Raw genomic sequence first — 20,795 nt, forward strand, 5'->3', positions numbered from 1 at the left:
ATCCGTCTTGGGTGTCAGTTCCCCACTCAACCCCTTACGTAGGACTTTATAAATCAGGTCCTCAGAGATCTTGCGTTGGCCCTCCTGCATGCCCTGCAATTTGGTGGCAGCCATGCAGGCAAAGGCCTTTTCAGGACTGGGGAAGGCTCTGAGGGACACAGAAGCCTCCTGGATCAGCCTGTATGCTGAATCCTGCACAGGACTGGGAGTGGCCTTCCTGGCCCTTTTGTATGGCAGGTGGAGGGGAGGAACCTGAGACTCAGTCAGGCTGCGACTTGTCCCAGGCTTCTCTTGGCTGCCACTTAGCCCCGCCTCCTCCTGGCTGCCACTAATCCCCGCCTCCTCCTGGCTGACACTAATCCCCGCCTCCTCCTGACTGCCACATTCCACAGCCTCCTCCTGGCTGAGGTCTTCCTGTGTATGAAAAAGGGACATAGTTTTAGTTTTTTTTACATCAATCACACACAATTTTCACCTCCTGACTGCTGCAAATTCAATGTTAACAAATATAACAGACTATCCTTCTGAGCCCAGCATTTTGCATTCTTGTCCCAATTTTGGGTGCCCACTACTGTCTATTGATATGCAAAACACTTTTTTTAATCAGCAATTAATGATCAATAATAACATCTATAGTAAACATAATTTCTTTATTGCCCAGAAATCAGTAGAACAATGCTATACCTGACTCCAGCTGGGCTCCTCCACTTCTTCCTGGCTGGAAGGCCCAGGTTGGACATCGGAAGCCTCAGATGGGGTGGAAGGAAGAGTGGAGAGGGATTCCCTGACTTCAGTGTGGTCTGACAGAAATCGCAGTCTCTCATAGTACCACAGCCTGGGGACATAAACGTCATCTGCTGCAGCTCCGGATCTCTGGGAATCTGTGACCTTCTTGCGCTCCCTCAGATAAGTGCTCCTCAGGCCACCAATTTTAGCTTTTAAATAGGGGATGGTTGCTGTGGGGACCACCGGCTTCACCAACTCCAGCAGTTTCTCCAGCGCTGCCTGCCTCTTTTGTTTATGGTTATAGTGGGGGTGTCTCACTTGCCACAGACAGGTCAGCTCCCTGTACTTGTCAATGAACAGGGGCAGGAAATTGTGGTCGTTGAACTCATCCATTTTCTCTGCAAAACACAACACAAGACAAACCCTAATGTCAGGCCAAACTCCCCTAATCTTGTTACAATATAGGCTTCAATTTCGAAGCAGTATAGGCCCAAGTTTAGATCCTACCTTCGTTAGCACGATCGGCGTCTCCGATGCTCCTTCCTCCGCTCACAGATCGTACGTAAGACGCGCGCGTTACGATTTATACACACTGCGCATGCGTATAACTCCGCCCGCCCCTGACGTTCTTTCTATTCTATTCCCCGCCCCTTTTCGTTCGGCGCAGTGGAGGAAGAGCACATGGCGGATAGACAGCAGGATCGTGCTAATTACAGCAACGAGGAGGAGGAAAGGCCGGAGCCTGAAACGTCCCGATCCAGAAGGAGATTAAAGGACTCAAATATGTCCTTTGGGGAGATGTTGGAGATGGTGGACATCCTGAAGAGGGCCGACTATGATGGAAAGTATGGGCCTTACCCCAACCACAATGTCCGAAAGGCCAAGATCATGGCGAAAGTGGTCAGGAGTCTGCACCGGAAATTCGGGGTACGATGATCGAAAGATCAGCTCAGGAAGCGGTGGTCGGACCTGAAATTACGAGAACATGAGCAGTACAGAAAGATCCGGAGAGTGCTGCAAAAAAGTAAGTAGTTGTGCTGTGTTCCTATTGTTCTTGTGTTTATTACATTCGTGCTGCTCCATGTGCTTTTAGGAACTGTTATACAGTTTAAAATGGCAACTTTCATGTTCATGGGCACATTATTCGTTCGGATCACACATTTTTATTTCGGACGATAAAATACCATTGTTTAGGCCATATGCATTTGGCCAGCATTTTGAGGCCCTATACTTGTCTTCAAAGAATTGGGTTGTGTAGATGGCTTTGTTACTAGAATGAAATGCAAACTAGATTGTGTGTAAGGAGAGGACACTGAGCAGCTGTTTTCACATCTGGACACTGGAGCACTAGTGTGGGACCCCAGAACACCATTTTTATTAGGGGGCCACACAGGTGCTCCAGTGTATACTATAGGGGGGGATACATCTGTGAAGCTTGTACCAAACAGGTAAAGTATTGCAGCTTGACAAAGGACACTAAAAAAGCTGCATCTTGGAACTCGGCTAAAATAGATCATTGCACCCCACTTCCAAGCAATGTTTCATCTTTATAGTTCTGCCATCAAATATCTGTGTGCTAATTATACCATTTTTGTTTTACATAGGGGAGAAAAGACTCGGAGGACACCCCTCATCCCAGGAGACCAGAACCCCCCCCCCCCTCTGGAAGAAGGGGAAATCCCACCAACACAAGCTGAACAGGAGGAAGAAGACGTGGTGGAACTAGTCACCACAACAGGTGAGTGTCTGCAACCACAGGCTCAGATAAGAGGTGGATGGCGGCATTTTTTTTAGACCTAATTTATTTTGGGTTTCCTCTCTTTTTAGGTGATCGTGAGGTTGTGGATGAAGATCCTTTCACATCAGAAAGTGCCCAGATCCTGATCGGGGAGATCATGGGGTGTAATTTACAATTGGAAATCATCAAGCAAAACATCAATGATGTTATTCCAAAATATAAAAACATCATTGATGTTTTGGGGCGAGTTTAAAGCCCCTCCAAATCACTTTCTTCTTTTGTCTGCTACAATGTGCGAAATGTTTTTGTGATTTTTCCCAAAGCCAAATTTGGAGGATGCACACAGTGTGTCAACATGTGCTATCTGCCATCACGGGAGATCAACGGACGCGTTTTGGGGGTGCAACCCCTTCCTCAATAATAAAGTAGCGGTGAGGAAGGGCTTTCTCCCCCAAAACATGTCCCTTGATCCCCCGTGATGGCAGGTCGCACATGTTGACATTGTGAAATTTGTGTGCATCTTCCAAATTTGGCTTTTCCTGGGGTGATTTCCCCCCATCTGAACGCAATATCAAACACAGTTCCTAAATACTCATGTCTGATATTGCCTTCAAGTTCTACCAAATGTGAACTTTGTAAGATCAAGATTTGTGTCTTTCTTGTGGGTTTTACACAGGCCTGTTTTCTATAAAATGCACATTTTGATTTTGGATAATGACACCACAAAAATTGTTATACAACAAACATGTTGGTTTGTCAGAAAAACCTTTGGTAAATGCACATGTGATTGTGCAGGTATTAAAAAGATTGTTCATCAAGAATGTGTGGATTATTGTCTCAACGCTACAACACTTTTGGGGTGATGTAATTGTTGTTTTCTGAGAAAATGGGGGTAATTTCCTAAGGGCAAATCCACTTTGCACTACAAGTGCAGTTTCAGTGCAGTTGCAAGTGCACTTGTAGTGAAAAGTGTCTTTGCATTTAGTAAATAACAGCCAACAGTGCTTTGTATAAGGTTACACAATCACGACATTTTCTGGACTCCACACATTTCTGTCAGGGTCAGCTCAAACAAACACAAGCAGTAAATGTCCACAAAGAAGAGCCTGGGGGGAGATGCCTGTCGAGAACTTGAGGTCCTGCAGACTTCTCCCTGTGGCCAAATACCGCAAGGTAGCGACCAACCTCTGCTCCGGAGTGATGGCTTGCCTCATGTAGGTATCCTGCCTGCTGATATAGGGGGTCAGCGAAGCCAAAAAACGGTGAAATACGGGGTCCGTCATCCTGAGAAATTTCCTGAAATCATCAGGATTATTCTCACGGAGCAAAGGCATATGACAGAACTGGTCACGCTGAAGCAACCAATTCTTGGTCCATGAACTCCTCCTCACCCTGTTCATGGACTGGACTTGTGTCAAGGTCAGGACCCCAACACCAAGCCCCCGCACAGCACGAACTCTACGAGGAGTACGCATACGAAACATGGCTAGAAAACGGTCGGCTGCTCAGAACGAAGTAACAGAACGCACTGAAGAACAGCAAGGCCTGTAAAGAGCGATCTGAAAAACAGCAACGAGCGGGCAAGATCGCACAGAAAACTCCGATACGAACTGACTGCATGCACTGAAGAGCAGATACAAACTGAACGGCAGAAAACAATCTGAAAGCCACGAGTCTGAAAAAGCGCGAATCGTCTCTCACCAAACTTTTACTAACACGAGATTAGCAAAAGGAGCCCAAAGGGTGCCGCGCTTGGTTCTGAACCGGCCTTTTCTAGTCTCGTCGTACGTGGTGTATGTCACCGCGTTGTTGGCGATCGGAAATTCCGACAACTTTGTGCGACCGTGTGTAGGCAAAACAAGTTTGAGCCAACATCCGTCGGAAAAAATCCTAGGATTTTGTTGTCGGAATGTCCGAACAAAGTCCGACCGTGTGTACGGGGCATAATACTGTACTGGTTAAACGAAAATCGGACGATCTGGTATCGTACGAGAAACATTTTTGTGCGTGTCCCTTCGGATACTGTTGGATGAAGTGTCGTGATTGGCTCTCGAAAGCTGTGTACTAACAAACTAACATATTATCGTACGATCGCTCAAAAAGCGATTTTTGTCATCCAATTTTCTGATTGTGTGTACAAGGTGTTAGTTCTGCACTTTTGTGACCCAGATTCAGCTGACAGCAGGCTAAAGTCCGCTGTTGGCTGACGTCATAGAGCTGGTCCAGACTCTGCAAGGATCCCAACGATATCAGGATCCACCCAGATGCTTGAACCAGCCACTCCTGCCCCCTCCACAGTCTGGTGATCCAGTGAGCGCTGGAGAGGCAGAGCACAGAGCGGTGACAGTCACCGCTCTGTGCTCAGAGCAGATCTGAGAATTGAGCAATCAGTATAGAAGCGTCTCCTCTTCATTATGGTTCTCTAGAGACTGGTGTAGGCTGCCCTCCATGCTTTTAAATCTGTTGGCTGAAAGCTACCAAATCAGTAATGATAAGGGCAGTTGCTACCTTCCCAAACATTTACATACGGGAGTAAATTGTGTGTTTTTTTTTTTATGAACTGTCCATAAAATACAGACAAAATACAGTATTACTTAGCTGTGGTTCTATGTAATATTCTAGAAAATATTACTACCTTCCATCAGCAGTTCAGCAATTCCCTTACAATTACTAAATCACCCAATACTTAGCATAGCAGCACAAATTTCCTTTTTCCTAGATGTTTTCTTTCAGCTGAAGAGAAAGGTGAGTATACAGTTGTCAAAATATTTTACTGTGTGCTTTTCTCTTCTAGTGGTGAAGTACAAAATATGTTGGAAAGATTTGGAGGCAAGTATTATGTTAATCATTATTTCTAATGTCTTCATCAGTCAGCTTGAGGCAGTGATTATTTTCTTCTAGACACTGTTTTAACTATATTTCATAAAATCTTCCAATACAGCGGATATTAGCAAGGCACTTTTAGCAAAACGAAAGAGATTGGAGATGTATACAAAGGCTTCTCTAAAGACCAGTAGCCAAAAAATTGAACATGTTTGGAAAACACAGCAAGAACAAAGGTGGGATACATATCTAAAGCTGGCTGTATGTTGCTCGATAGTAATGTATCATGTGCATAGGCGTTTATTTGCATTCAATCTGCTTTTCTTTCCTATAAGGTAACGTTATTCCAAAGGCTTAAGCTTCTTTACCCTAATGCATTCCATGCATTAAGGTAAAAAAACCTTCCATTATCAGCTTCCTCCAGTCCCCCAACCCAAATACTACTTACCTGGCTCTTCTTTCAATCTAGTGCTGTGCGTTGCTGCTCTCTCTCCTCACAGGCACAGAGGCAGCAGCGGGAGCCATTGGTTTCTGCTGCTTCCAATCAAATCCTATGAGAAGGAAGTGGAGGTGAGGCTGAGCTGCGCTGGTGTGTGTCTATGGATTCACAGAGCCTGGCTCGTGAGCGAGCCCGCATGTCTGCCCCCATAACAAGCGCTTGCTATGGGTGTAGACACAGAAGAGGAAAAGTAGAGAGCACCATCCAGGGACCCCAGAAGAGGAGGTTTACCATTGCACAGAACAGGTAAGTATAACATGTTTGCTATTTTAATTTTTTAAAATCCACCTTTCATAATACTTTAAACGTACATGCCAAAGCAGCTGAAAGTAATTTAGAGAAAATCCCTGAGGTGCTCATGGTCAAATCAAAGCAGCTGAGAAGAATCTGAAAGCATCCTGCTTTTGGCAACCATCTGAATCTAATACCCATGTAAAGAAGCCCTGAATAAGCTGATGTGTGTAACATAAGCACAGAGTAGGGCTTAAAAGCTAATTTAAAGGAGTTTCTTTTACATTAAAATAAAAAAAGATGTTCTACTTGCCTGCTCTGTGCAAGCGGTCCCTTACCACCTCTTCTGGAGTCCTCTGCTGGTCCCCTCAGCAAGCCATGTGTTCCATAGACTCACAGCATGGCTCGGCCACGCTTCTCACTCCCTCTTCACAGGACATGACTGACAGCAGCTGCCTGTGAAACTAGAAAGTGAAGGAAGAAGAGGTGCAGCTGGGACATCACTGGGTCGTGAGCTTTCCTCTATGGGGGATTGGATGAAAAATAGCGTTTCCATCCGTCTAGATTTAGCGGATCGGATCAGATGTCAGCGGACACCGCTGACATCTGTCGATCCATAGAGGTGCATGGAGCGTCTATTCAGGTCAGCCTGAAAAACTGACAGGCGGACCTGAACAGTCCACATGTGTGAAAGGAGCCTAATGCAAAGAATGCAAAAACATGTCAAATGTTTACACTAAGAAAATGTACCATTTTAACCACTTCCCGCCAGCACGGCGTACATGGACGTCTTCCAGATTTCTGTGTTATACCGGGATGATGACTGCACCTACAGGCATCATCCTGGTATTGATTTTTTCAGCCAGTGATTCCCTATCTGGCAAAAGTGATCTGAATGGCTAATTAGGTCACACCCATGCTATCAGGGGATGTTGTTCATCCCTTGTGATAGCAATTAAGTACAAAAAAAAGTGTAATTTTTTTTTTTCTGGAAAATAAATAAATAATAATAAAAAAATTTCAAGCGCACCCCGTCCCACAGTGCTTACGTGCAAATGCGAACGCATACGTTACTCGCACACATATGTAAACGGTGATCGAACCACACATGCGCAAATACTATTTGATTTAAAAAAACGCAACACCCGTCATTTTATTCCCTAGGGTCTCTGCTAAAACAAATTATATATACAGTATATAATGTTTGGGGGCTCTAAGTAATTTTCCAGCAAAAAAAGTAGATTTTTACATGTAGGAGCGAAGTGTCAGAAATGGCCCAGATGGCAAATGGTTAAGAAAAAAATAAGCTGATTTTTAAAACACAATTAAAAAAAATTGGGACAGGGCCATGTTTACCACAGTGTAGCATCCCCTCTTTTTTTAACAACACTCTGTTAACGTCTGGGAACTGAGGAGACCAGTTGCTGGAGTTTTGTGGGAGGAATGTTGTCCCATTCTTGCCTAATATAGTATTTTAAGTGATCAACACTCCTGGGTCATAGTTTTCATTCACTTCAAGATGCGCCAAATATTTTCAGTTGGTGAAAGGTCTGGACTGCAGGCACACCAGTTAAGCACCCGGACTTATCTACTACGAAACCATGCTGTTGTCATAGATGCAGTATGCTGTTTTGCATTGTCCTGCTGAAAAATGCAAGGCCTTCCCTGAAGAAGACATTGTCTGGATGGGAGCATAAGCTGCTCTAAAACCTGGATATATCTTTCAGCATTAATGGTGGTTTCCAGATGTGCAAGCTCCCATTCCATACACACTCATGCACCTCCATACCATCAGCGATGCAGGCTTTTGAACTGAGTAACAAACCGGAAAGGTCCCTCTCCTCTGAGAATGAGGAGCTCATGGTTGCCAAGAAGAATGTAAAATTTTGATTTGTCTGATCACAAAACAGTTTTCCACTTTGCAACAGACCATTTTAAATGAGCTTTGGCAAGAGAAGAGGGCGGCGTTTATGTTCAGATATGGCTTCTTTGCTTTACCTTGTATTTTTAGGTGGCACAGTGAACTGTGTTCACAGACAATGATTTTTGAAAGTATTCCTGAGCCCATGCAGTGATATCCATCACAGAACCATGCCTGTTTTTAATGCAGTGTCGTCTGAAGGCCAAACTATATATTGTGTTTCAGCCTTGTCCCTTGTGCACAGAGATTTGTCCAGATTCTCGGAATCCTTTGATGATATTATTAGTAGGGTTGCCACCTCATCCCTTTAAACCCAAACACATATGAATTCCACAGGTTCTGAGGCTAATTTAATGCAGATAAGGCACCAAGTGAGTTTAATTACCACCTTAATCAGCCACTGAAACTGTGAAATTCATATGTGTTCAGGTTTAAAAGGACGAGATGGCAACCCTAATTATTAGTAGTTCCTGTACTACTTTTGGCAACTTGGGGGGCGATTTGAATATACATTTGTGCATGATCCCGCACAGATGTCTGTCAAATCGCCCCCGAAGGTGGACTGCATGGCCAGTTTGAAATTGTGCTAGTTCAGCTGAATTTCAAACCTGCATCAGTGTGAACCTAGACTTAAGCCGCGTACACACGATCGGATTGTTGGCCAACAGAGCGTCAAACTTTTGTCCGAAGGGCATGTGCCAAGAACTTGTCTTGCATACTAACGGCACACAACTGTCGGCAAACAAACACAAACGTAGTGACGTACTACGTGGAATTTCAGCTCTTGAGCGCCACCCTTTGGGCACCTTCTGCTAATGTTGTGTTTAGTGAGCATTGATTCTGAGCATATGTGTTTGTACTTTGGACTTTTGTGTGACGGACTTGTGTACAGACGATACGAAAATCTGACAACAGACCGCCGAAAATGTACTAACCTGCCATCCAACATTTGTTGGCGGAAAGTTGGACAACAATTGTCTGATGGTGCGTACTAACGGTTGAATTTTAGGCAAACAGTCTGTCATCACACAATTCCCTGCCGAAAATCCGATCGTGTGTACGAGGCTTTAGATGCACTTTTTCTACCCAATTATGTTACTGACCTGTTGCCAATTAACCTAATTAGTTGCAAAAAGTTCTTCCAGCTATTCCTTGTTGGTGCCACTTACTTTACAGTCTTTTTGTTGCCCTGTCCCAATTTTTTTGAGACGTGTTGCTGCCATCAATTTCAAAATTACCTTTTTTTTCTTAAAATGGTACATTTTCTTAGTTTAAACATTTGATATGTTTTCTATTTTGTATTGTGAATAAAATATGGGTTTATGAGATTTGCAAACCATTGCATTCTGTAGATTTTACACAGCGTCCCAACTTTTTTTGGATTTGGGGTTGTAATATTGCTGAAAATCTTTCAGTAATTGTATCATAGACAAGGGAACAGTCGTTTCACTGCAAAGGCACTGATGAAAAAAAATAATGCCTGAGTCAAAAGAAAGGGTTTTGACAGGATTGGGTGCTCATTACTAGGGCATATATCTCATTTTAACTTGAGTGAGATTAGAGATCTTCCTATTTATAGCTAGCTATAGGACTGATGCATATGCTTCTATCCCCACATTCAGTAAGCAATAAGCATGCATTGTACCGATATGCACTGGATAATGCAGGATGGCTGCCATTCATCCTCAATGCAATACACGCTTAGCTCAGATGAGTACTGAAAAAATACTTTGGCAGACAAAAGGATTTGGCAGTCATTAAATTAATAATAAATTCATGGCACTGTAAAGCGTCATCATTGGTTGCAGTGTTTTGGTGCTCAGAGACATTCTCCTGATCGGGTTGTGTACAGATTATCCTTTCGCTGCCAGAGCCGTTTTTGCACACATTTGAAAAATAATTTTAGGCCTGAATATTACATAAAACCCATAAATATGATATATTTTCTGAAAGCAGATACCCTAGAGAATAAACAGTGGTAGTTCCAATTTTTAATGTCACACAATATTACCACAAAGGTCTGTAAAATTTCTGTAAAAAAACACACTAAAATATATTTTAGGGCAAACACGCAATAAATTACACAAATTTTTGCTAAAGTATAAAAGACGAGGTTGCACTGAGTAAATAGATATCCAACATGCCAAACCTCAAATTTTTGTGCACCCGTGAAATGGTGTCAAGTCTCTCCACTGGGAAATATGCGGATGTTTATGTACATACGATGATGTCTTGTTTAAAAGATCTTACTGCTGCTGAATTGTGCATTTTTTTGGCAGATAATGTTTTTAATATCTGGTTGCCACTTAGATTGGGGCTACATTTTGAGATTTTACTTGCTTGTTAGAAAGAGATTTAACCCCTTGCCAACTATCATTTCAACAGAAATCTAAAGTATCTCTTTTAAATAAAGTACTTGCCATCAAGGAATAAAATTTCATAGTGTCAATTACATTTAACATATAGCCCAATCTTTAAAATGTGTAGTGCTGCTGTTTATATTTTCTTTCTCAATTTACTGTACAGTATCTCACAAAAATGAGTACACCCCTCACATTTTTGTAAATTTTTTATTGTATCTTTTCATGTGACAACACTGAAGAAATGACACTTTGCTACAATGTAAAGTAATGCGTGTACAGCTTGTATAACAGTGTAAATTTGCTGTCCCCTCAAAATAACTCAACACATAGCCATTAATGTCTAAACCACTGGCACAAAAAGTGAGTATACCGCTAAATGAAAATGTCCAAATGGAGCCCAATTAGCCATTTTCCTCCCCAGTGTCATGTGACTTGTTAGTGTTACAAGGTCTCAGGTTTGAATGGGAAGCAGGTGTGTTAAATTTGGTGTTATCGCGCTCACTCTCTTATACTGGTCACTGGAAGTTCAACATGGCACCTCATGACAAAGAACTCTCTGAGGATCTGAAAAAAAATAATTGTTGCTCTACATAAAGATGGCCTAGGCTATAAGAAAATTGCCAAGACCCTGAAACTGAGCTGCAGCACGGTGGCCAAGCCCGTACAGGTTTGACAGGACAGGTTCCACTCAGAACAGGCCTCGCCATGGTCAACCAAAGAAGTTGAATGCACGTGCTTAGCGTCATATTCAGAAGTTGTCTTTGGGAAATAGACGTATGAGTGCTGTCGTCCCAGAAGGAAGCCTCTTCTAAAGATGATGCACAAGAAATCCCGCAAACAGTTTGCTAAAGACAAGCAGACTAAGGACATGGATTACTGGAACCATGTCCTGTGGTCTGATGAGTGCAACATAAACTTTTTTAGTGTAGATGGTGTCAAGCATGTGTGGTGGCAACCAGGTGAGGAGTACAAAGATAAGTGTGTCTTGCCTATAGTCAAGCATGGTGGTGGAAGTGTCATGTTCTGGGGCTGCATGAGTGCTGCCGGCACTGGGGAGCTACAGTTCATTGAGGGAACCATGAATGCCAACATGTACTGTGACATATTGAAGCAGAGCATGATCCCCTCCCTTCGGAGACTGGGCCGCAGGGCAGTATTCCAACATGATGATAACGACCCCAAACACATCTTCAAGGCGACTACTGCCTTGCTAAAGAAGCTGAGGGTAAAGGTGATGGACTGGCCAAGCACGTCTCCAGACCTAAACCCTAATGAGCATCTGTGGGGCATCCTCAAACGGAAGGTGGAGGAGCGTAAGGTCTCTAACATCTACCAGCTCTGTGATATCATCATGGAGGAGTGGAAGAGGACTCCAGTGGCAACCTGTGAAGCTCTGGTGAACTCCATGCCCAAGAGGGTTAAGGCAGTGCTGGAAAATAATGGTGGCCACACAAAAAGTTTGACACTTTGGGCCCAATTTGGACATTTTCACTTAGGGGTGTACTCACTTTTGTTGCCAGTGGTTTAGACAATAATGTCTGTGTGTTAAGTTATTTTGAGGGCACAGAAAATTTACACTGTTATACAGGCTGTACATTCGCTACTTTACATTGTAGCAAAGTGTAATTTCTTCAGTGTTGTCACATGAAAAGATATAATAAAATATTTACAAAAATTTGAGGGGTGTACTCACTTTTGTGAGATACTGTATGTTAACAACCTTATCACGTACCAGGTGCTGGAGGCCAATGGAGAGAGGACTTCCTTTGCAGCTAAGTTCCGGACTTCCCTGAAGGTGAGACAGGAGGAGTCGGGCACAAAGTAGCACAGGTCGCCTGTGAAGTTGCTTGCAGAAAGCTCAGAAATGCTGCTGTTGTGATGAACAGAGTCTGCAGGCAGCTGGCACCTGTGAGGTGAGACAGGTCTGTAAAGTCACTGAGATAATAGAGTAGTCAACACAAGCCGAGATCAGAACCAGGTTTAAAGCAGTGGAGACGAAGTCAGGTGGAAGCCAGGTCAAACTGCAAGAAGCAGGCAAAGAGTATCCGTCAGACGAGCCGGGGTCAGGGACTGGAGATAGGCAGACAGGTCGGGAACAAGCTGGGTCAGAAACTGAGGAACACAGGTAACAAGCTGAGATCAGTCAGCAACTTCAAGCACTGATTCACTTCCTTATAAAGGCCCATGTGATGTGTTGCTGGGGACGCTGGGTCCTAGAGCCCTTCTCCTGTTGTTGGTGCCCTGACAGATGCTGGGTCCTGAAGACCTTCTGCTGTCAGCGCCCTGACAGTGCCCCCCTCCCGACGGGCAGCTTCTGGATGCCCATCTGGGCAATTTTCTCTGGGTATTTCTCCGAAACTCTGAGGAATCTGGGGGCATGTACATTGACTTCGTGTTCCCAGGAGCTTTTTTCGGGTGGATATCCTTTCCACTTGATTAAGTATTGGATCTGCCTACCTCGTTTTCTGCGATCTAGAATAGATTCCAGCTTGTATTCTGTTTCCCCTTCAACAGTTACCGATGGAGGTGGTTCCACTCTATCTGGAAAAGGATCCGGAATGGCTGGCTTGAGGAGAGAGACGTGAAAGACTGGGTGACTTTTGTATGAATCGGACAGAGATAACTCGAAGGCCACTGGGTTTATTACACGCTTAATGGAAAAAGGGCCAATATATCTCGACCCCAACTTCTTCGAAGGGCACGGTAACTTCAGGTTGGCTGTTGATAGATATACTTCATCATCGACTTTAAGGGAGAGATTCCCTCTTCGTTTCCTGTCAAAGAACCTTTTATAGTTGGACTGAGCCTTTTGTATACATTCTTGGAGGGGTTGGTAATTCCGTTGTATGAAGGCAAGTCTGTCCTGTACAGCAGGCACTGCTGATTCGGGTATAGTCTCTGGTATAGCGGAAGGGTGGAATCCATAGTTGGCCCAGAACGAGGACTGGTTAGTAGCAGAGTGTAGCGAGTTGTTATAGGCGAACTCCGCCAGTGGAAGCAGGGAAGCCCAATTGTCTTCGGAAAAGGCTGAGAAGCAACGTAGGTACTGCTCCAAGGTTTGATTTGTACGCTCGGTTTGTCCGTTACTCTGGGGGTGGTAGGCCGAAGAAAGGCAGAGTTCCACACTCAGGGCTTTACAAAGAGCCCTCCAGAATCTGGAGGTAAACTGTACTCCTCAATCCGAGACAATATTGTTGGGCAGACCATGGAGTCTCACAATCTCTCTGATGAACATGTGAGCCATCTTTTGACAGGCGATCCACCACCACCAGGATAGTAGTGAATCCTTCAGAGGGCGGTACATCAACGATAAAGTCCATGGAGATCTTCCATGGACGGTTAGGGATCTCAATAATCCACAGGGCTTAGTCTTGTCACCTTTGCTGCGAAGGCACCCAGTGCAGGTTAAAACATAGGCTCTGCAGTCTTGATCAAGGTTGGGCCACCAGAAGGACCATTGGATGAGCTCATTGGTTTTACGGGCTCCAAAGTGGCCAGCTAATTGGTGGTCATGGAATGTTTTGAGAACTGAAAGCCTTGGGGTATGAAGACCTTATCTTTATGCCAGAGAATTCCGTCCTGTCTCCTTAGAGAAGCATGCTCTGTTTCAGGGCAAGATGCAGAAGCCTGTTCAATAGTCGATCTCAAGCTAGGCAGAATAAACAAAAAATAAACAAAAAGTTCTGGGCAGAGAGAATGGTGCTCAGGAGAGCAGGTTCAGCAGCTTCAGGGAACAGTGCCTTCCCATTCTTAGATCCAGGTCTATATGTCAAATGGAAGTTAAATCTTGAAAAAAATAAGGCCCATCTGGCCTGCTGGGGCCTTAAGCGCTTAGCAGATCTCAAATATTCTAAGTTCTTATGGTCAGTAAAGATCATGACTGGGTGAGTAGCGCCCTCCAACAGATACCTCCACTCTTCAAATGCTACTTTAATTGCCAGGAGTTCTCTGTCGCCTACATCATAATTCTTTTCTACTTGGCCTAATTTTTTGGAGCAGAAGGCTACTGGGTGCAACAAGGCCTTTGGGCCCAGATGCTGGGAGAGGACAGCTCCTGTAGCTATATCGGAAGCATCAACTTCAAGAACGAAAGGAAATGCTGGGTCCAGGTGTTGCAATACTGGAGCGGAAGTAAACAATATCTTCAGGCGTTCAAAGGCTGCCTGGGCTTCCTGGTTCCAGAAGAAATGGGTATAAAGGCGAGTAAGCTGAGTTATTGGGGAGATAATAGTCGAGAAGCCTTTGATAAACCTCTGGTAGAAGTTGGCGAAACCAACCAATCTTTGGACTCCCTTTCTATTAGAGGGTGTAGGCCATTCAAGGATTGCTTTTGCTTTTAATAATCCAAATTTTTATTTCATCTATATGTTTACACCAGTTATACAACATACTATACCCCTTCATTCGACCCAAAAAACAAAGACACCAAATTACATCATTCCACAATTACCCCACTTATCCCAACATCCGTAATTTACAAATTATAAACTAACAACCCCAAAACAAAAACAAAAAAAAAAGAGGAAGGATTTCCACTTCCTCCTCCTCTTTCCTCCTTTCTCTCTCCCCCCGTTATTCTCTCCTACCCTTTCCCTCAATCTGTGATTCATCCTCCCTCATTCCTCAATATTAATTTACTCCAGTTCCTTCCCCCCATGTGCGTGCGTAGTTTAAATAAGGACTATGAAGTGAGTTTCCCCCTTGTTTTAATTCCGTGTCATAAATTACTGTTAATTCATTAATTATTAAGTAAGGATTGCTTTTGGTGGTCCATTGAAACCCCTTCAGTGAAGATTATGAGCCCTAAGAACTGGATGGACTGCTTCTCGAATTCACACTTTTCTGCTTTAGCATACAAGTTCTGACTCCGCAGGGTGTTTAGTACTTTCTTGACATGCTCCTGGTGGAGTTCAAGTGAGGCTGAAAAGATCAAAATGTCATCCAGGTAAACGATCAAAAACAGGTTAAGGTACTCTCTGAAGATTTTGTTCACGAGGTGTTGGAACGTTGCGTCAACACAATGGCATGGCTGGGCAAATGGGCATACAGATACGTCCCCTTTAAATCACGGCATTGTGGGTGCGCGCGCCCACCGCCTACTCAGTGACCGTGCCCGCAGGTCCCGCGGACTCGATGTCCACCGGGGGCCCGCGATCGTGTCACGGAGCGGCAGAACAGGGAGATGTAAACAAGGCATTTCCCTGTTCTGCCTAGTGCAGTGGTTCTCAACTCCTTTCCTCGGGACCCACTAACAGGCCAGGTTTGCAAGATGGGACTCGCAAAAAAAAAAAAGAATTGTACTCCTATTGGTATACCAACCCCATCTACCACATGCCACTCTTCTCATCCATTATGCCAAGAGCAAGATACCTTATGATTATGCGGTTCCTCCACTATAATGACAACACCCAGTGCCCTCCCTGAAATGACCCAGCTTTTGACAAATTATTTAAAATTTGCCCACTCCTAAATCATTTCTCTGAAAAATTCTCACAGTTATATACCCCCGCACAGAATATCTCCGTGGATGAGTCTCTTGTAAAATTCTCAGGCAGGCTGGGCATCAAACAGTTTATCCCCAGCAAAAGGGCCCGATATGGGGTTAAAATGTACAAACTTTGTGACCGAGCAACAGGGTACAACTACCTCTTCCTGGTGTACGAAGGGAAGGACTCCCAACTGCATCCCTCTGAATGCCCAGAGTATATTGGAGCCAGTGGAAGAGTTGTCTAGGAGCTTATCTATCCACTCCTTGAAAAAGGATACCATCTTTATGTGAATAATTTTTTTACGAGCTTGCCCCTCTTCCGCAATCTTCACCGGAGAGACACCTCAGCATGTGGTACAGTAAGAGCCAATAGAAAGGGCTTCCCGCAAAAACTCGTCAATGAAAGGCTACGACGAGGGGAGGCTGGGTCTTTGCGGAACCAGGAGCTATTGGCTGTCAAGTGGAGGGACAGATGAAGCGTCCACATGCTCACGACAATCCATAATGACACCTACTTGGAAGTCTCCAGAAGAAACTGCCCAATCCAGAAACCTCCTTGTATCTGTGACTATATAATTTGTTTATGGGGGGGAGTGGACTTCAATGATCAGATGATTGAACCATACCTTCCCACAAGAAAATCCCGTCATTGGTATAAAAAAGTGTCCATTTATTTTTTCAGTTTGGCCATGTATAACACTTATGTTATTTACAAAAAATCTACCATATTTATCGGCATATAACACGCACAGGCGTATAACACGCACCTTCATTTTAAAAGGGAAGTTTCAGGAAAAAAAACTTTAATTTTAAATAAAGAACTTTGAAGCAAAATAAGGATCAGTGCCCATCAATGCAGCCTGATCATTGTCCATCTGCAGCCTCAAAATTGCCCATCAATGCAGCTTGATCAATGCCCATCTGTAGCTTCACAATTGCCCATTAATGCATCTTGATTAGTGTCCATCTGCAGCCTCAAAAATGCCCATCCACAGCCTCACAATTGCCCATCAATGCAGCTTGATCAATGCCCATCTCAGGGAGGGGGCGGGATGAGCGCCATCAGATTACATACAGGGAGAATCTCCTGTTTACTCGGCGGCCTCTTTAATGCAAAGTCCCGCCTCCTGGACCAGATTCTATGATAGACAGAACAGTGGTCCAATGCTGGCCCAGGAGACGGGACTTCTTATTACAGGGGCCGCTGTGTAAACAGGAGATTCTCGCTGTATATAATTTGATGGCGCTTGTCCGTTCCCCTCCCCGTTCTCTCCGAGGCAGCCCAAATTGCAGTATCGGCGTATAACACGCACACACTATTTGCAACCGATTTGCAGGGTGAAAAAGTGAGTGTTATACGCCAATAAATACAGTACTTAAACCCCCTTATCCTATCTTCACTACCAGGAACAAGTAATCTCTGCACTTTTGTACCCTGAAAGCCCACCAGAAAATATTTGCTCTGATTCCGTGAGCAGACTCCACGAACACCACTTTCCTGAGAAAATCCCCCCCGTGAAACAGGCCACAAACGTCCGCCGAAAGTCCGCTGGAAAGTTTGTCGGACCAGTCCGGTTGAAAAGTCCGCCCGTGTGTACACGGCATAACTTCTATGGTCAGGAAGATATTGGAGAGTTTAATGAAAGACCACAAAGATGAGTTCTTGCTGGGGAAAAAAATAGTGCACAGAAGGGCAACCAAACTAATACAGTGCCTTAAAAAAGTATTCATACCCCTTGACATTTTCCACATTTTGTCACGTTACAACCAAAAACGTAAATGTATTTTATGTGATAGACCAACACAAAGTGACACATAATTGTGAAGTGGAAGGAAAATGATAAATGGTTTTCGACATTTGTCACAAATAAATATCTGAAAAGTGTGGTGTGCATTTGTATTCAGCCCCCCTGAGTCAATACGTTGTAGAACCACCTTTCGCTGCAATTACAGCTGCAAGTCTTTTTGGGTATGTCTCTACCAGCTTTGCAAATCTAGAATGAAATGTTTGCCCATTCTTCTTTGCAAAATAGCTCAAGCTCTGTCAAATTGGATGGAGAGCGCCTGTGAACAGAAATTTTCAAGTCTTGCCACAGATTCTCATTTGGATTTAGGTCTGAACTTTGACTGGGCCATTCTAACACATGAATATGCTTTGATTTAAACCATTTCATTGTAGCTCTGGCTGTATGTTTAGGGTCGTTGTCCTGTTGAATGGTGAACCTCTGCCCCAGTCTCAAGTCTTATGCAGACTCTAACAGGTTTTCTTCTAAGGGTGCCCTGCATTTGGCTCCATCCATCTTCCCATCAGCTCTGACCAGCTTCCCTGTCCCTGCTGAAGAAAAGCATCCCGACAACATGATGCTACCACCACCATATTTCACGGTGGGGATTGTGTATTCAGTGTGATGTGCAGTGTTAGTTTTCCGCCATACACACCTTCTTCCACATGTCCGCTGTGTCCCCCACATGGCTTCTCGCAAACTGCAAATGGGATTTCTTATGGATTTCTTTCAATAATGACTTTCTTCTTGTCACTTCTCCATAAAGACCAGATTTGTCAAGCGCACAACTAATGGTTGTCCTGTGGATAGATTCTCCCATCTGAGCTGTAGATCTCTTGGCTGCTCTCTGATTAAGGCTCTCCTTGCCCTGCCTGTCATTTTAGGTGGATGGCCATGCCTTGGTAATTTTGCAGTTGTGCCATACTCTTTCCATTTTCGGATGATGGATTGAACAGTGCTCCATGACATGTTCAAAGCTTGGGATTTTTTTTTATACCCTAACCCTGCCTTAAACCTCTCCACAATTTTATCCTTGACCTGTCTGGTGTGTTCCTTGGCCTTCACGATGCTGTTTGTTCACTAAGGTTCTCTAACAAACCTCTGAGGGCTTCAAAGAACAGCTGTATTTATACTGAGATTAAAGTACACACAGGTGGATTCTATTTACTAATTAGGTGACTTCTGAGGACAATTTGTTCCACTAGATTTTAGTTAGGGGTATCAGAATAAAGGGGGCTAAACACAAATGCAGGCCAGACTTTTTAGGTATTTATTTGTAAAAAAATATGGAAAACCATTTATCATTATCATTCTACTTCAAAATTATGTGCCACTTTGTATTGGTCTATTACATAAAATTCCAATAAAATACATTTACATTTTGGTTGTAACATGACAAAATGAGGAAAAAATGACGGGTATGAATACTTTTTCAAGGCACTGTATAGTGAACTTGGTGTTGAGTTTTTCACTTTAGCCCACGTTCACACAGAGGGTGGGTTTGAAATTGAGCGAGTTCAGCTGAACTCGCACGATTTCAAACAGTCCGACTTCGGGGGCAATTGGACAGACATCTGTGCAGGTTCATGCACAGCTATCTATTGAAATTGCCGTAGAAGTCACCAAAAGTAGTGCATACTAGTTTTGGGAATCAGTGCGGTGCCGCAAAGCCGGCGCATCGATTTGGATGATGCCATTGCCAGCAATAGGCTCCGATTTGGCATGCAATTTGACATGTCAAATCGCATGTCAAATCGGCCCAATGTGAACGTGGGCTGAAGGTCATCACAAGGGGGCACTCTTTACGTCTAGAGGAAAAGAGATTTCATCTACAAATTTGGAAAGCTTTCTTCACAGTAAGCTGTGACAATGTGGAATAGACTTCCTCAAGAGCTGGTTCTGGCCAGCTCAGTAGATTGCTTTAACCAGTTGCCGACCAGCCACCTTCATTATACTGCGGCAGGTCGGCTCTCCTGGGTAAATCCCTCTAGGTATAGGTCAGGCCCACGGCCGCCTAGGGGCATGCGCACATGCTCCCGGCGTCCCCACGGCAATCGGATTCAGTAGAGAACCGATCAGTCTCCAGGCCGAGGCCTATGATTTCTGGCCTGAACCTGGTGATCCGTTCTAACGAATGAGAGACTGTCCTCTGCCTGTGAATGTAAACACCGGCAGACAAGTGATGTCACCTCCCCTCGTGGAGCCCTTTTTGGTTCCAGTGAGAGGAGAGAGGACATCTAACCGTGAGTTGCACCAACACTACCCTAACACCAGTACACATAGGCACACTTGTCATCCCCTCACCCCCCCCCCAGTTAACCTTTTCACTCCCTGTCACAGTGCCACCAAGTGCAGTTTTCAGATTTTTCACTTGTCACTGTACTAGTGTCACTTGTGACACTAATCAGCATTAGGGTGGTTACTAATTAGTTTGTAGTAGGCCCAGGTAGGTTTAGGGTACCCCTCATTAACCCCCTAATAAAGGTTTAACCCCTTGATCACCCCCGTTAACCCTTTCACCCCCTGTCACCAGTGTCACTAGTATAGTGTACAGATCTATTTTCTGATCACCGTATCAGTGTCACGGGTGACATCAGTTAGCTAGTTACTGTCACCATCAGTTTTTTATAGCGTCAGGGTACCCACCATATATTACCTAATAAAGGTTTAACCCCCTGATCGCCCCCCCGGGCAGGTTTTAGTGTCAGGGGCAGTGTCAGATTAGTGCCAGTAGCGACAACACCCACGCACACACCATACACCTCCCTTACGAGTATAGTGTTTGAACGGATCAATATCTTTGATCTGATCAGATCTATACTAGCGTCCCCAATAGTTTAATGTTCCCAAAAATGTGGCGTTAGCAGAATCAGTCCAGACACCTGCTAGCAACTGTGTTTAGCCCCTCCGCCTATGCCAGCCCACCCAAGTGCAGTATAAATCGATCACTGTCACCTACAAAACACAACACACAAAACTGCAACGTTAGCATAGTTAGGCTTGATCCCTGCTAGCGCTAACAGTTAATTTTTTTTGTAGTGATACAAGCAGTCGTTGACAACCAGTTGCTCTTTTGCCTGTGATTGCACTAGTTGTACCTGTAAATTTAGAGGCCAAAATGTCCAAACAGAGGTTCACTAGTGAAGAGGCCTACAAGTTGCTGAGCATGACAGATGAGAGCGAAGGGGAAGCCTCACTGTCAGATTCAGGCTCAGTATACAA

The 20,795-nt window shown here is 44.2% G+C and overlaps 1 protein-coding gene across 1 annotated transcript in view; it reads left to right on the forward strand.

The window, feature by feature from the left end:
* The window catches only part of SYCP3 (synaptonemal complex protein 3), a 96,168-nt gene that overhangs the window by 6,990 nt on the left and 68,383 nt on the right, over positions 1 to 20,795 (forward strand). Inside the window, exons 4-5 of the mRNA XM_073620329.1 lie at positions 5,259 to 5,293; positions 5,406 to 5,523. Coding sequence (XP_073476430.1) covers positions 5,259 to 5,293; positions 5,406 to 5,523 — 153 coding nt within the window. The remainder of the gene's footprint in view (positions 1 to 5,258; positions 5,294 to 5,405; positions 5,524 to 20,795) is intronic.

Source organism: Aquarana catesbeiana, linkage group LG03, assembly GCF_042186555.1.
Source record: "Aquarana catesbeiana isolate 2022-GZ linkage group LG03, ASM4218655v1, whole genome shotgun sequence".
In the NCBI taxonomy this organism is placed as follows: Eukaryota; Metazoa; Chordata; class Amphibia; order Anura; family Ranidae; genus Aquarana; species Aquarana catesbeiana.